A 15603-nucleotide genomic window follows, 5' to 3' on the forward strand; every position below is an offset into this window, starting at 1 on the left:
ATATGTATGCATATAAGTTCTTTGATTAATCTCCCCACCTCCCACTCCCTACCCTCACCTTCCCTCTGAAATTCATCAGACTGCTTTAGTCCTATTCTTTTTTATTTGCTTTGGCAAAGAAAGTCCTCTAGTGTCACCAATGGGGAACCAGTAGGGTTAACTTAACAGTAGCTTTCTTTTCGATTCAGGGCCGGATAACAGCCTTTTGGATATTTTCTGATAGGGATTCCCATTACTTACCCAATGGCCTCACTAGTATCTAGAATATAGGAGGAAGATTTATAAAATATGTTCATTATATTTGGCTATTTTGAGAGCTAATTTTACACAGGGTGTTTGTCTTACAGTCCATGTAAAGCTTTCCCTCCCCATCCTCCTGTGCTCCTCTGCTAGTCTGTGTCAGGGACCACTCCTCAGCAAGCTTGGCCAAACTCTTGGTGGCATGATGACATGTTATAGTGCAAAGAAATCTTGATTGGGGATCAGCAAAATGAGCAACCTAATCTTGAATTTGATATTCATTTTCTGCGTGACTTTTGAGATAAGAAGATTGAGCTGCAATTATCTTTAAGTTTCTTGTTTTCACATTATAAAGCTCTGCCATCGTGATGTAGGAATAAAGCACTCTACAATTAATTGAATTATTGAATTTCCATCTAGTGCTGTTTCAATTTAGAAGATATTTACCAGTGAGCTTCTGAGTACATTTATTCCCATGTACATCTTGAGCTGACGTTGGTTTGTTGTAAGTTCTCTAAAACACGTTCTGTCTTTTCTATTTAATTCAGCCCAAGCCTGGGCTAGGATTTATGCTAAGAATTTTTCTTTATCTATTTTATTATCTTCAGAACCACAACTACAATTTAGGTTTCTTTCCATTCTCTGGTCAGTTTTATTGTATAATGGTCATTTTCACGCAGATAGATAACATGGTCCCATTTCTGTTTGCTGCCCTGCCATCTCTGTTTTCATGTTCAAAATATTGATGCTTAAAAACATAATCTAATCACCAGGAAAACATCTCCATTTGGACTGAGTTGCTACGTCTTTTTGGAATGGTACAACTCAAGGGGATTTAGAAACAAGCAGATAGGGTTTCCTATAAAATGTAGGAGGGAAAGGAAGCAAATAGCTTTTCATGTTGTTCTTCAAGGGCTAACTCACACGAGCACGTTAGCCTTCCCTAAAGTCCAAATGAATTACTACAACAAAGATGCCTTAGTTCTTCAGAAGTCAGCTTGGGCTTTGTCCTTCCACATGCTTTGCCGAATTCACTTTACATTTATTGTCTAGTAGAAGACTCTAGACCACTGAACGCTGATTCTTCCTCTCCAGTTTCCAGGCCGTTGTGCCCCGAGGTTGCTCCGTTCACCTGTAGCCTGAGACTGTCTCTGCCCTATTTACTCAGTTGTAAGAATTGCAAGCATTTCACTGTAAAGCACTATGCTGATGGGATGGTCTGTAATGATAGAAGATGTCATTTAGTAGAAAGCTAGAAAATTCAGAGTCTTATACTGAGATGACCTTCAAAAAGTATTGTTAGAGGCCTGGCGTCAGTGTTGAAACAGGGTATTATTCCCCAACACTCGTAGTGCTCTGCTCTGCCTCCTAGTGTTGACACTGCGGTCCCAGCTCCTTACTCTGAATGGTGTTGAGCAGGCCAAGGCTGTTAGCCTACCTACTGAAGACATTGGGATCTGTAGCTAGTGACAGACTGTGCAACAATGAGCAAATTAAAAGTGCTATGATCGTACTCAGTTCTCTTTTGAATTCTCTGTTACATTAACAATAAGCCCACTCATGGACATCAATTAACGTTTGTTTAGCCCTCTGTTGCTCTTTTTATTCTCAAAGCCCTTTAATGACATTTTATTACCAAACTGGAAAGTCACCATGTCGCCCGTGTTTTTAAAAATTGTGTGGACCCAGATGGCAGCCTGTGAACTAAATTGTCTTAAAACAAAAGAAGAAAATTCTGAGCTCTGCTTCAGAAAGATAACATGTGCCAACTAAGAGTCAAAGCTCGTTCTTATTAGATATCCACACACCCAGTCTCTCTCATTTAACAAGTTAAAACATTAACAAACAAAAACAAATCACTTCCACTTTGTTGTAATGGTCAGTAATTAGAATCATCTAATTATCAACATGGTCTTTTGGGAATCATTTGTCACCTGCTGAACCTTTCTTTCAGGTGCTCTTCTCTGATTTAATATTTGATGCTTATAAAGAGAAGGCTTTGGACAACTAGGTCTATTTTAATTTCTTGGGAACTTGGTTTTTATGTGAGTCATGATATAATTAAAAGCTCTAAATCTTATGCTAATAACAATTTTTTTTTTTCCAGACTGGCACTCTTACAGAAGATGGGCTGGACCTCTGGGGGACTGTCCCCACTGCTAACAATTGGTAGGCACCTTTGTGAAGAAAGAATGTGTGATTGGTCAGGCTACCTTGGAGCTACTCCAATCCATCCTTCCAGTGTTGAAGGATCAATGTCACATAAAATATGTATAATGATTGGTTGGAACCAGCTCCCAGTGATTCTAATTTTTAAAAATTAAATGAGTTCTAATTTCAGAATCAGACAGGGAATGTAGGCCTTCAGACTCCCCATGAAAAACGGAATAGAAGGAGGTCAATGATTAAGAAGCTGAATGACTGAAACAGAGAAGCAAAGAGTGAAATCAAGACTGTGCTTAGTTCAAAACTGCAAGGACTTCCTGGACAGCAAGTGTGGTGGGGAATCCAGGAAAGAAGAGCTCCATCTCTTCCCTTAGAGGTCATGTTCTCGTGGGATAAAAAAGTGCAAATGTGCACACCTTCAGTCGACAACACAGGCTGTGAAAAGAGTTAACATTAAGGCACAAATATCAGAGTAGAGAAGTAACAATTGCTTGATGTAATACACAGTCGTGGTTTTTATAATAGCATAGTGGATAAAAGGTAGAAATTAATTTTAAAAATTAGTGGATTGAGGAAAATCACCTGAAGGAGACAGCATTTAAAGTAGGTTTTGAAGGGTATATGGCTACAATCTTTAGAGACATGGGCTAAAAGCTGGCACTAGGACAGCAAGGAGGCATCCATTTCATCCCCGCTACCTCATCAGCTTAAAGACTTTTTGCCTGGAGTGTGTGGCCTTTCTAGAGCCAGCTCTGGGAAGTTTGCAGGAATCAACTTTGAGCCTTACAAGGTGCTTTCCCTTGCTCAATTCTACCATCATGCGGGCTGCCTGCAAGCACCCTGATGAAAGTCCCTCTGATTCTATATGCTGAAATTCCAGCATTGGTTGACCAGTTGGGTAAACTGTTGAAAAGGAAATTCACATCCATCTCAAAAGAGAGTTTTATGAAGAGTAATCTGTAGGCAGAACACTCCAGTTAGAAAATGAGGAAGCCCAGTGAGCTGATACCTGCAAACTCTCCAAGCACTCAAGGGCAGGGAAATACCTGCACAAGTATAGAAATAGCAAGAAGTTTAACTTGACTCTGGAAAAATTGTGCATTGAGTACACTAGTAAGAGTAGAACCTGTAAGATAACATGGAACTGGAGCAGACAGGGCCTTGAATACCAGGCTCAGGAGTTTGGACATTTTCATACAGGACACAGGGAGCTATTAAAGGTTTTCAGCATAGGGGTTAGGTATTATTGAAGCTCTATGTTAGTAAGATTTAAGGAGCACAGATGCAAAATAATTTTGTTGAAGACCTTAACTTATCAATCATCTCTACCAGTTTTCAGGAAGTCCACAGCTTTGCCTCAGGCAAGGCTTTGCCCTGGGGCCCACTGTGTGCCGCCATGGCCAGCTGCCACTCTCTGATCCTTCTGGATGGTACCATCCAGGGAGACCCTCTGGATCTCAAGATGTTTGAGGGCACTGCCTGGGTAAGGTAATAGTGTATTGCTTCAACTGAATGAGGAAAACTTGAAGAAATCCTTACTGGGAATGCTAAAGCTTTTCTAACTTTGTTCGAAACCCAGAAAAGATTCATGATAATGCACAAATGAAGCCTGATCCTACCTGAATTTCCCAAGCTCTGTGCCAAAGAACTCTGTTAATGAGCCCCACAAGAAATAGGGTTCCATGATCGGATGAATTTGGGAAGTGCTATTTAGACAAAGTTAAATCATTTTGACTGCAAGATTTCTTTAATATACTGTGGTACATTGTGAATATTCAAGAGAGACTATGAAATGCCGCATTTCCCAAATCTATTTGATCACAGAAACCTTATTGAGAGGCCAAAACATGTTTTGGAGAAAAAATTCTCTAAAACTTCCTTGAAGAAACAGTAGACTAAAGCAGTGATGTCCAATATTGTAACAACTTATCACATGTAGCTAATGAGCATTTGAAATGTGGCTATGCCACTGTGGAATTAAATGCTTTATTTTATTTACTTCAATTTAAATTTAAGTTTAAATAGCTACAAGTGGTTGGTAGCTACCGTATTAGACAGCACAAGTTACACACCAAACTGGAGGGCTCTCAGTCCAAATGGTTCAATTTTCTGAGCTGAGTGTGAATGCCAGTTGAAGGTTAAAAACCCATCTGGGCAGCTGTTGTGACAAGATGGGAAGATCTCTCAACTCCACCACTCTCTAGATGTGGACCCCAAATTCAGAATCGAGACTCTGAGTCTGTACCTCATCAGTGCATTTGAAATAACAAAGCTTCCCTCAGGGACTTACGGTGAGCATTGAGACTGGGAGCCTAAAAGGGCCCAACACACGGAGGGGATTAATGAATGAATGAATTAGTTACTTGCATTCTCCTGTCCTCCCCCCAAAATGTTCTAAATCTACTTAAAATGATACATCAAATACAGGACAGCATTTAAACAGGGTTGTAAAGAAAAGGGAACAATGATGGTAGGGACATGAAGAACATCTCACAAAAAGGTTAATTTAAAGCTGTGTAGTAGGAAAATTGCAGCTTTCTAGAGGCCAAAGTAAAAAAAGAAGCCTGATAAACAGGGAACTTTCTGACATCAGTAAGTTATAACTAGAGCATTTGTTTTGGAGAAATTTTTGACATGAAGACAAAACAGTGCTCACTTTCCTGGATCTTAGGGGGAAGCAGGGTAATTATTACAAGCAATGTCTTACCAGCGTCACTAGAGTTGGCACGTGTTACTATATGTGACTTTGATCCTGGTTCCGGTAGTTCTCCCTTTTCCATCAGAAGCGGGTTGACTATCTGCACAAATGACAGATGAGTTAGGCTCTTGTGTGGGAGCATAAACCTCTAGTATGAGCTCTGTAAGAACAGCTTTTAAGAACAGTTATATCCACCCCAAACAAAGCATAAAAGAGCAAGATTATTATTCATCGGGTTTAAAGCTGGGTGAGAAGCAGCCTTGAGTTAAACATCTCTTGGTAGTTAGAAGCCTTTCACTAAACATAAGGGGGAAGGGAAAAGTCCTTATAAACTAAGAATTTTAGCACTAGAAGGGATGTTAGAGTGTTTTTTAGAAGAAACTGAGATCTGTAAAAATGAAGTGATATTTCTAAGGTTAAATAAGTGACAAAGACCAGCTGTTGTTCCCTATTTTCTGACCTCTACTATGTGTATATCTGATTGCTTTTCCTATATTTTAGGTTAATATTAGTTTCTTAAATGGTATGGCTTATACTGTTATAATATCCAAAAAATACAAACCTTTTAAAAATATGCTTTCTAATTTGCTGCCAGCTAACTTGCTAACTCTCTAGCTAACCAATTAGGCGAGAAGCATAGATATAGCACCAGACATAGTCTCATGTTTATCTCAAGACTCAGTCCTAACTCATCTGAGAGCTAATGTGCTCAGCTCTATTAGAGAGTAAATCTCCACTTAAGCCTCCCTTCAATTACTAGACATACCACTTAGGAAGAGCCATTGGCCTGTAGCTTGCACTTCTTCTGTCAATTACTCCTTAAAATGCAGTCACAATATTTCTGGCCCTTTGACATTCAACAATAAGATCCTTTAATGTAAATCAACACAACAGAAATCTGACAATGGCAGTATTAAGATAATTGGCCTAGAAGAGAAAATATGTGAAAAGGGCTTTGAAAAGATTAAAGTGCTATGCAAATGAGAGAAATTTCTTTCTTATTATTTTCCCCTAAGGAATCTTATGAATGTTTGTATTTCAAAACAGATAATGGAAGATTGCAAAGCAGACTACTGCAAATTTAGGATGTCAGACTCAAACATAATAATAAAACCAGGACCGAAAGCCAGTCGGGTATGATTTGTTTCTTTAAATCATATAGTTCTTTCCCCTTAAAACTGATGAAACTCCCCTGAATTCCACACATTTTTATATTCCTATTATTTTGCCTTATCCTAACAGTGCCCAGAGTTGGTTTGCACATTCTTTGATTCCTGAATCTATCCATCAATGTACTCAGCACTCTCTGAACACCTGTATAGGCCAGAGCGCTGTGCTAGGTGCTAAGGGATAGAGTGATTTCAAAGCTAGACATGTCGGGCTCTGTGTTGGAGGAGCACGTGGGCTGGTAGAAAAATCGATAGAGGTACAAATAAGTGTAACACAATGTTCCAAGTGCTATAATAAAGGCCGAAGACAGCTCTACAGGAGTCCAGAGGCGGGAGTGAATACTGATTCTGGGAGAGAGAAACAATACCAAGGAGGGGCGACCTGTGAGCTTGACCTGGGAGATGAGGAGGATTTCTCTAGGCAGCCACAGGAAAAGGCCTTGCAGACCAGACAGCTTGATAAAGGAATCTCCTTAGAGGCAGCCAGAAAAATACCCATGTTATGACAAGTGCACCATTTCATGATATCCCTGAGCTCATTGCAGAGGAAGCCCTGTTGTTGGTGTGCATCTGCTAAATCTCACTTAAAAGGTTCTTAAACGCCCCTTTCTGGGTCTACTCTCAGAGTCCCGTGGAAGCCATCACCATCTTGCGCCAGTTTCCTTTCTCCTCGGGCCTGCAGAGGATGTCTGTGGTCGCTCAGCTGGCAGGGGAGGACCACTTCCATGTCTACATGAAAGGCGCGCCGGAGATGCTAGCCAAGTTCTGCAGATCTGAAACAGGTACTAACTGACACAGTTCTCTTTCAGGAGAGACAGTATTTTAAAAGTCCTAACACAGAAAGCAAACAAGCCTAACTCAGTAAATGTGGAGGTGGTTGTTTTCCCAGTGGGAGGGAAGTGGGACAGGTAGATCTGATGAGGCAGACATGATAATTTCAAGGCAAAGAGGCAGAGAGTAAATACCCAGCTGTGGTCCAGCCAGGAAGCCCAACCACAATGAGGTATCAGGGAAGGAGATGTAAAGTGAGCGTCAGGAACCAGAATAGAAAGCTACACGGGGCTCAGAAAACCAGGGTGGGCGACAATGAGGAGCACTCGGAAGAGGGAACCAAAGGGATAGGTTGGGACACGAGACCAATTCTAGAGAAGGGGTGCTCCATCATTTCCTGGGGAGCTGGCACCACTTAAGGTGCCTCAAAGACACTAGTAGAAGAAGAACATAGAAAAGATAAATCTCTTAGAAAAAAACAGTGATTAGAATAAATTAGACTGCTCATTTTCACAATAATTTCATCTTTCTGGGCAAGATTTTGAGCTGATTTGTATTGTTTCCTAGTCTTATAAACATATGCACCCTCTAAGCAGCAGCCCAGATTTATAAGAATGCTGTTGCATTCAGATGAGTTCATTTGGATAAAATAGGCCTTTTTCTTTTGATTTTCTTCTGTATTCTCCTTATGATTGCTCATATCCATCAACTTGCAGAATTTTTGATTTGGCAAATGATTGCTTTAACTTCTGTCTCAACTTGGAGTCTTTTGTATCTTAGAAGTGCCCCCTTTTCTCTGACTTTAATCTTCAAGCTCCCATTAACTCTATCCTTTACAGATTGATGGCTTATACTTTGCTGTTTTGTTTCTTTCTGCCACACAGATATAAGTATCTTTTTGACATTTTAACCGGTAACTATTGCCCCTGCTCCATCAGGTTTGGAGTCACTTGCCACCTCTTCTTCTGGCAACCCTTCCAATTCTTCCTATTGCTCTAAACTCTGGTCCTTGACATGTGCTAATAACATTGTCAGTGATCCCCCCTCCCCCCTGTATTTAAGAAATAGAGAGGTAGGATCTTCCTTGAAATTAGATCCCCACCTCCAAAGATTATTTTAGAATAACAGAAAGTCTGAGCTGAATGGGCATATAGAAAGCCACAACCCCTTCCTTTTATATATTGTAAAATCGAGGTGCAGAAAAGAACCTTAACATGCCCAAGATCAGAGAGCTAGTTGGTAGTAGACTGGAGACTAGAAGTCAGGTGTTTTGCTACCTAAGCCACCACACCTCCCATTATACTATGCTTTTTTCTATTAGCTTTTTAGGCATACTATAAACCATAAAGATTATGTAAGTATACTAACATTAGTAATGATTACCATGTCAAAATACACAAATGTTGGCATTGTGTCATCCATTATCTAAAGCAGGGATCAACAAATATTTTTGAGTAAAGCCAGGTAATAAATGACTTAGGCTTTGTGGGCCACTTGGTATCTGTTTCAACTGCTCAACCCTGCCATTGTAGCCCAAAAGCAGCCACAGACAACGAAATAAATGGGCATGACTGTGTTCCAATAAAACTTTATTTACAAAAACAAACAATGGGCCAAATTTGGCTTGTAGTTCTCTGACCCTTGATCTAGAGAGTCGATATTTCCCTCATTTCGTCCAGGTAGACATAGTCCTGAGGTCTGTCTTTACTGAACCCAGCCAGTGTATTTGATACCCAGTTGATGACCAGAACATCTTTGCCATTCATTTCTGTCAGAGTAATAAGAACACTCTATGAAGTTGTTTGTGGCCTTTAACTGAAGCTGTGGTTTTTTAATTAAAACATTTTTATGGAGTGAAAAATTAAACAAGGTACAGTGACTTCATCCCAGAGTCTTGCTTAGGAGTTGGATGACCTTCAGTGTGACCTTTCATTTACCCTTCTTTTCTCTCCTGGCAGTGCCCAAGAATTTCCCACAAGAGCTGAGGAATTACACAATGCAAGGCTTCCGTGTCATTGCCCTTGCTCATAAGGCCTTGAGCATGGGGAAGCTTTCAGAAGTGGAGAGTTTATCCAGGTAAGAAACTCAGAAATCAGCTCTGTGTGAATGAAGGAGATGGATGGATGGATGGATGGATGGATGGATGGATGGATGGATGGATGGATGGGTAGCTGAAATCATTAAGAAAGCTCTTAGAGATGAAGAATCAATCTCATTCAGCCCCCTAATTCAGAGATGGCTAACTGTGAGTCACACTGGGAGGACTTGATTAGGTCACAGTGCTGGTTAGTGGCAGAATAAGGATGGGGGCTGAGATTTTCTGACTCCCAGATGCTAGCGAGTTCTCTCTGCCCTGAATTCCATCATCCCACCAAAAGTGACCAACCTTTCTTCAACCTTGGAACATGTGGATCACTGATTTGAGGGACCTACATACAAAGGGATTGAGGGAAGAAGACAGTTGGCACCTTGACAGTTGTACAGAATCCTTTACATTTGACTTCTTTTAGGACTCAGTAATACACCTCCCTCAGATCTGGAGAGGTAGTGAGTGCAAACTGAGTTCCTTGCATGAAAGAGAATTCAGTGTCCTTAATTACACTGAGGGGATGAATGGTCTTCATTAGATGATAATCCGTAGATTATTTTTTCTTCAATGTTTCTAAATTTTTAAAGGCTGTTTTTAATTGTCTATGACAAAGAAGTAGAGAAATACTGTGAAAAACCAAATAATGAATTATCTATGCATCACTTATCTTTGACTTTGTGTGACTGATAAAGAGATACTTTTATGTAAAATTAGCTCCCTTGAAAAAGAAATGGATATTTTTGGTTCAACGTTAATATTTACAACTTAACTCCATCTACTCTAATATAATCAGTAATCATTGCCCCTTTCTTATAGTGCCACTTTCCCCTATCTATAAAATGTAGGATTGGATTGTCTCTAAGGAGCCTTTTAGCCATGACATTTTAATCTTCTAAATAGAATCACAAAGCTCATTTTGAAATATAGGAATGGCATTTTCAGATTTAACATTCAAGGTGTTAGTTATTCTTGAGCAAGCATGGAGACCCATCACACACAAGATTTTGTAATTTTTCAAGACACAAATTTTAATAACGTACATTAAGATCATGTGTGAAGAGAAGATTTATGTAGCTTGACATGGAATGTAGCCGCCGCCCAGCTGCCACAGACAAATGCAGCTGTGATGTTCTTATTTAAAAGCCACTAGTGAGATAGATTTTATTCTAAATATACCAAAATGAAAAACTGAGGATAAAATGTGCTAGATTTCTAGCCATCTCAAATTTCCTAAGAGAATATCAGGAGCCTATTGTGCTTCTTGGAATTTAGTTACTATTTTCAAACAGGGTAAAGGAATAGGATTTTGATATTTTTTAGAATCAAAATATATTTAGCAAAGTTTTCCAATTAGAAAATAAAAAAGTTCTAAAAAACTGCCATCAGAAAAGGAAGTAAAAGAGTTTTATGCGATGACGTAGGAAAAAATAAATAAACCCAAGCCAGAAGAAATACAGGGTGTCCCTCCAAAATGTGTACATACTTTAAGAGCTGATAGCTCAATTTTGAAAATGAAATGTATTTTAATAAACACTGCCTTTATAATTATTTAAAGTGTGTATATACTTTTTGGGGGAGACATCCTATACTTTACCAAGATTTCCCCTTTCATTGGTTGAGCAAAGTTCTGTTGAGCTTGACTGTGAGATGCTCTTTGAGACTCTGAGGATTCAGATGTGAATAAAATAAAATCCTTGCCCTCATCAGCTTAAATGCTAATGGGGGAAACAGATAATAAAACATATCTATACAATATTGTCAAGTAGTGATAAATGCACTCAAGGATAAAATAAAGCAGCTTGAGAGGATTTTAAGAAATGACAGCATACGCCATTTCACCTGGGATAGTCAGGAAAGTCCTCTGAACAGAGATCTGAGTAAAGTAAGGGAGGAAGGCATGCAGATACCTGAGGAAAAGCATTGCAGGCAATAGGAATCGGGGGAGCAAGGGTCTGGATGCAGGACTCGGCTAGAAATGCTGAGCCACAAGAGGCCAAAGTGCCTGCGGTGGTGAACAAGGCGAAGAGTTCTAAAATAGAGATGAAACCAAAATAAATTAGTGAGAAGATTTTTGGATCTTTCTTTTAGTTCTAGTTAATGAGAAAATATTAATCCAATTCATAATGGAAATTCATGAAGTTAAATGATGGGATTTTAACAAGTTCTGTGTTAAGGCACATTTTCTTTCATGATGTTTTCTGAGATCACTAAGGCAGGATTTATATCTGCTTATCTGAGTATTCACCAAAGTGCCTAATATAAGATCTAAAATAAAGTGGTTATTTAGTAAATGGGCTTTTAAATGAAGGATGGAGCAACTTAGACTCTACTACAGAGATAAGTTCCCATCCAACTTTGAATTATATTTCCAAGGCTCCAATTTCAAATTCTGAAAACTATTCAGACCCTTGGCTGATATCATGTATCTACTGGAGGTTACAGATAGAAGCTGAAATGAATGACAGCATATTCAGCTATTCCTAGACTATCCTGTGTGCTGTATGTACTTAATAAATGTGTAATGAATTGAAATTTTATTAAGTTCGAAAAAGGTCTTGGAAATGAAAAATATAAATGATTAACAATATATTTAAAACCAACAGAAGAGTTGGAAGATAAGCACATTGTTTTAAAAAATAAAGTTGAAAACTAGAAGCAGCTACAAGATATAAAAGTGATTGCTGCCTCTGAGAAGTAGAGGGTAGTGTGAAGACCTGGTCTTCTGGTTTTCATTGTAAGCTTTGGGTTCTTTTTGATTTATTAAACATGAGCATATATTACATTGATAAAACTTAGAAATTTTAAAAAGAAGAAATAAATCCAACTCTTGAGGCTATATAAATAAGCTTTAATATTGACTTTCTCTTGGATCCAAAGAGAGAAGGTGGAATCAGAGTTAACATTTCTGGGACTTCTCATAATGGAGAATTGCTTGAAAAAGGAAACCAAACCGGTCTTGAAGGAACTGAGAGAGGCCCGCATCAGGACTGTGATGATTACCGGTATGTATTTCTGGAGGCCTGATAAGCTGAGTGTCTCCCAGACATAAGAAAAATACCATGTGAGCTGAGTGAGTTCACATGACTGAGGCAGAAGGAAAGATGATTTGCTGTCCAGTTTGTTACCCCGTGGTATAGTTACCTGGAAAAATTTGTACCTCCCCCAACACCACCATGTGTTTTGGAGGCAGTAAGCATATCTTATTTTCCTTTTCTAATGCCCACTCTTCCTACCCATGATTAGCAGCACACTGCTAAGAAGCTTACAGTAAAGGTTTAAACACAAGAACGGATGTATTTTCATCAATAACCCTAAAAAGACCTCCTTGTAAAGGGTGTGAGCCTCGGCTGGACTGTCCTTCAGGGCAGTGGAGACAGGCAAGGCACGTGATGACCAAATCCAAGCATGGTCCAGCACTGTGTTCTTTTCTCTGCTTAACTGGAATCCAGAGCCCAAGGACGGTATTATGCCATCAGATTACTTTCACCACTAAGAGCTGTCAGTCTCCTGAGGATTAGCCATAAGATGACAAACATTTATTTATTCATTTGTGCATGTTTTGGAAATATGCAATGTTCAGGATACCAGGGTGCTAACTACCGTGGGAGAGAAATGCAGGCGTAGCAGTTGACCACTAGGGGCAGACAGACTGAAGCAGAAGGGAAGATAAATGATTATAAAATAAAGCAGAAAGCAATAAATGCCCCCAAAGAACACCAACAAAGTAGTATGGACACTCAGGAGAGGGGGAGCTCAATTCTGATTGCTGAGAGGTATATACGTAAAGCAAACTGGTTTTCTTTGTCATCTAGGTGACAACCTGCAAACAGCCATTACTGTTGCAAAGAACTCTGAAATGGTCCCTCAAGGGAGCCAAGTGATCCTGGTCGAAGCCAACGAACCAGAAGAGTTTGTTCCTGCCTTTGTGACCTGGAAGCTGGTAGAGAACCAAGAGAATGGACCTGGGAAGAATGTGAGCAAATGTTAAAAGGCCCCTCTGTGGCCTGAGCTGATACAATGCTGGCCCTAGGCAGTCTTCTCTTGGCATCTCAAGTCATCACAGTAATCGTCTTCACATCTGTCTAGAGATTTACATTTTGCTAAGCATTTAGCATTTCCACTGGCACTTCTCAGTTCTGGCTGGACATAGAAGTGACTTGGAAGATGATTAAGCTTCCAACACCGAGGCTTTATCAATCAAATCAGAACCTCTGGGCTGGGAGCTGGCATCAGCCCTTCCTCCTGTTGTTTCCAACATTCAGTTGTGGTTGAAAACCACCTTTATATCCATAATTCCCATTAATCCTCACAGTTACCCTATACAGTTGGACAAACTATTCATTTTACAAGTGAGAAAACTGAGGCCTAGGGAGGCACACTTGTCCAAGACATACAACTGGCAAGTTGCAGAGCAGGATATCAAATTCAGGTCTGTTTGTTTCCACCCAGGTCATGGGCATTTAGATTGTGCTGTACCTGTGACATGCAGTTAACAGGTGTCAACTTCTCTTGAGAGTAAGGGCCCTGTGTACTCGTGACAGGATGGCTTTTTCATGGGAAGGGAATGGTTGCTCCTGACAGTCCATCAAGATGTGGACCACCTCTTTTTTCATGGGAATTCAAAGAGGTGGGCCTGGCGGGGATAAATTACAAAGATGTTCTCTTCTGTTGGCCGACCAGCCCTTTGGATTGTTAAGTGCTGAGTAGGCCTTTGTTCAGTATACAAACTGCACAGGGTGGTCCTGCCCTACCCTGTGAAGAGGCGTCTTCACTTAGCCCAAACCCCACTGCATGGGCTGTGAAAGATGACAGCTCTCTCTTCTCCATCAGCAGAGTTCTACATCAATTTATGTTGCCTCAATTTCACTGTATGGTGAAACTCAGGTCCTCACTAATTTTTAACAAATAGTCCACTCACACTACCCATTTGTGAGTTTAATACCTTCACTGACATTTTGGTCGTTGCTGGGAGAAGTCACATCACAGCCTCAGGCTTTCCTCCTCTCTGGCTCCCCATCACCACACTCTCTCTCCCCACATTCTAGTAAAGCAAAAGCAATCCTGTCCTTGCCTCAGGTGGAAAGCTTCAGAGCATGCCTTTTGTTGGCTGGTTCACAATGAGGGTTGGAAGGGGATGTACTTTGCCTTCCAATTTGGCACATAAAACTATTTTTTCTTCCAAGCACAGTCCCTAAGATGAACTCCTCTAATGAATAACATTTTCTCACCTTTTATGCTATTTGAATTTTAGAGCCCTATGCAAATGTTAGGCCCTCTGAGAATGTCGCATGAAAAGCCATCATCACCTATTGACATGAGGAGTGCGTAGGCATCCATCGGATGCTCTCCTGTGGGGCAGGAACACAGTGACGGGGCACACTGACAGGTGAAAGACAGGAAGAAGCCCTTCCGGGGTGGGGAGAGGGCAGGGGCTGAGAGAAGTTATGCTCTGATAAGCGTGTGCTTATTTTACAGTGAAGACTGTAAAATGATTTTTGAAGGAATGACTCCTAAGCGATCTTAGGGAATAAAAGGTTGCATGACGGGAAGAAGGAGGGGGAGGTAAGAATGTCCCTGTTCTTCTTGGAATCAATGCCTGGTGCCTCAGAATGATTTCCTCGGCACAATGACATCACACATGTTATCTCCCGAGATCGGATCCAGAGCATCATGGTGTTACAGTATGGCATGTTCACTCGTTATTTTGGGAGACATTCTGAGTGTCTTCTTCACATAAGTTCCATGGGCAAATTACACATTACGTGTTTGCTGGTCCTCACGTGGTTATGGGGCATGAATATCTTTCCTTCCAGGAAACATAGGGAAGCAGAGGGGTCCTTCAGGAGCCCAGAGCCTACGTGGAAATGATGCTTTTTGATTTTAGGAAACCTACATTAATGTTGGAAACAGTTCAGTGCCTCCTGGAGAAAAGGGGAGCTGTTATCATTTTGCAATGAGTGGGAAATCATACCAAGTGCTATTTCAGCACTTCAACAGCTTGCTTCCAAAAGTGAGTACTGGAGAAATGAAGTGTTTTGTTTTCCTCCTCAAATTAGTGAGGCATAAAAGGGGATGGGAGCAGTGAAGGTGAGGTCACTGAGATTGCCTCGGTTAAAGAACAAACTCCCCCAAAGAGGCACCGCCCCTTCTGCAGTTTCGTGGCCCGCCCATGCCCACCTGGTCCTGTACACGCACATGGCCTCCTCTTGGGAGTTTGGGGTCTGGTACAGCCGGTCCCCCGGTGGCCAGTCCAACCCCCGCCTCCCTCCTCCTGCTTCCCCCGCAGGGAGGACCTCCACATGGTTTTGTGGGTCAGCTTCTCTCTAAAAGCCACCAGCTCATGTCCCGATGAGCTCTGTTCCCCCTCCTGTCTGGATTCTTGAATTACAGCAGTAGGCAACAAAAGCCCTATGGTTTATTTTCAAAATCATTTGTTACCTTGTCCTCTGTGTGTCTATTTTAAAATAGTG

The 15603-nt window shown here is 40.7% G+C and overlaps 1 protein-coding gene across 1 annotated transcript in view; it reads left to right on the forward strand.

Annotated features, from left to right (window-relative positions):
* The window catches only part of ATP13A5 (ATPase 13A5), an 83095-nt gene that overhangs the window by 38617 nt on the left and 28875 nt on the right, over positions 1-15603 (forward strand). The window contains exons 13-20 of the mRNA XM_016200131.2: positions 2348-2409; positions 3739-3889; positions 6152-6238; positions 6899-7055; positions 9003-9120; positions 12011-12135; positions 12946-13106; positions 15018-15143. Coding sequence (XP_016055617.2) covers positions 2348-2409; positions 3739-3889; positions 6152-6238; positions 6899-7055; positions 9003-9120; positions 12011-12135; positions 12946-13106; positions 15018-15143 — 987 coding nt within the window. The remainder of the gene's footprint in view (positions 1-2347; positions 2410-3738; positions 3890-6151; positions 6239-6898; positions 7056-9002; positions 9121-12010; positions 12136-12945; positions 13107-15017; positions 15144-15603) is intronic.

This window comes from Miniopterus natalensis, chromosome 6 (genome assembly GCF_054644295.1).
Source record: "Miniopterus natalensis isolate mMinNat1 chromosome 6, mMinNat1.hap1, whole genome shotgun sequence".
In the NCBI taxonomy this organism is placed as follows: domain Eukaryota; kingdom Metazoa; phylum Chordata; class Mammalia; order Chiroptera; family Miniopteridae; genus Miniopterus; species Miniopterus natalensis.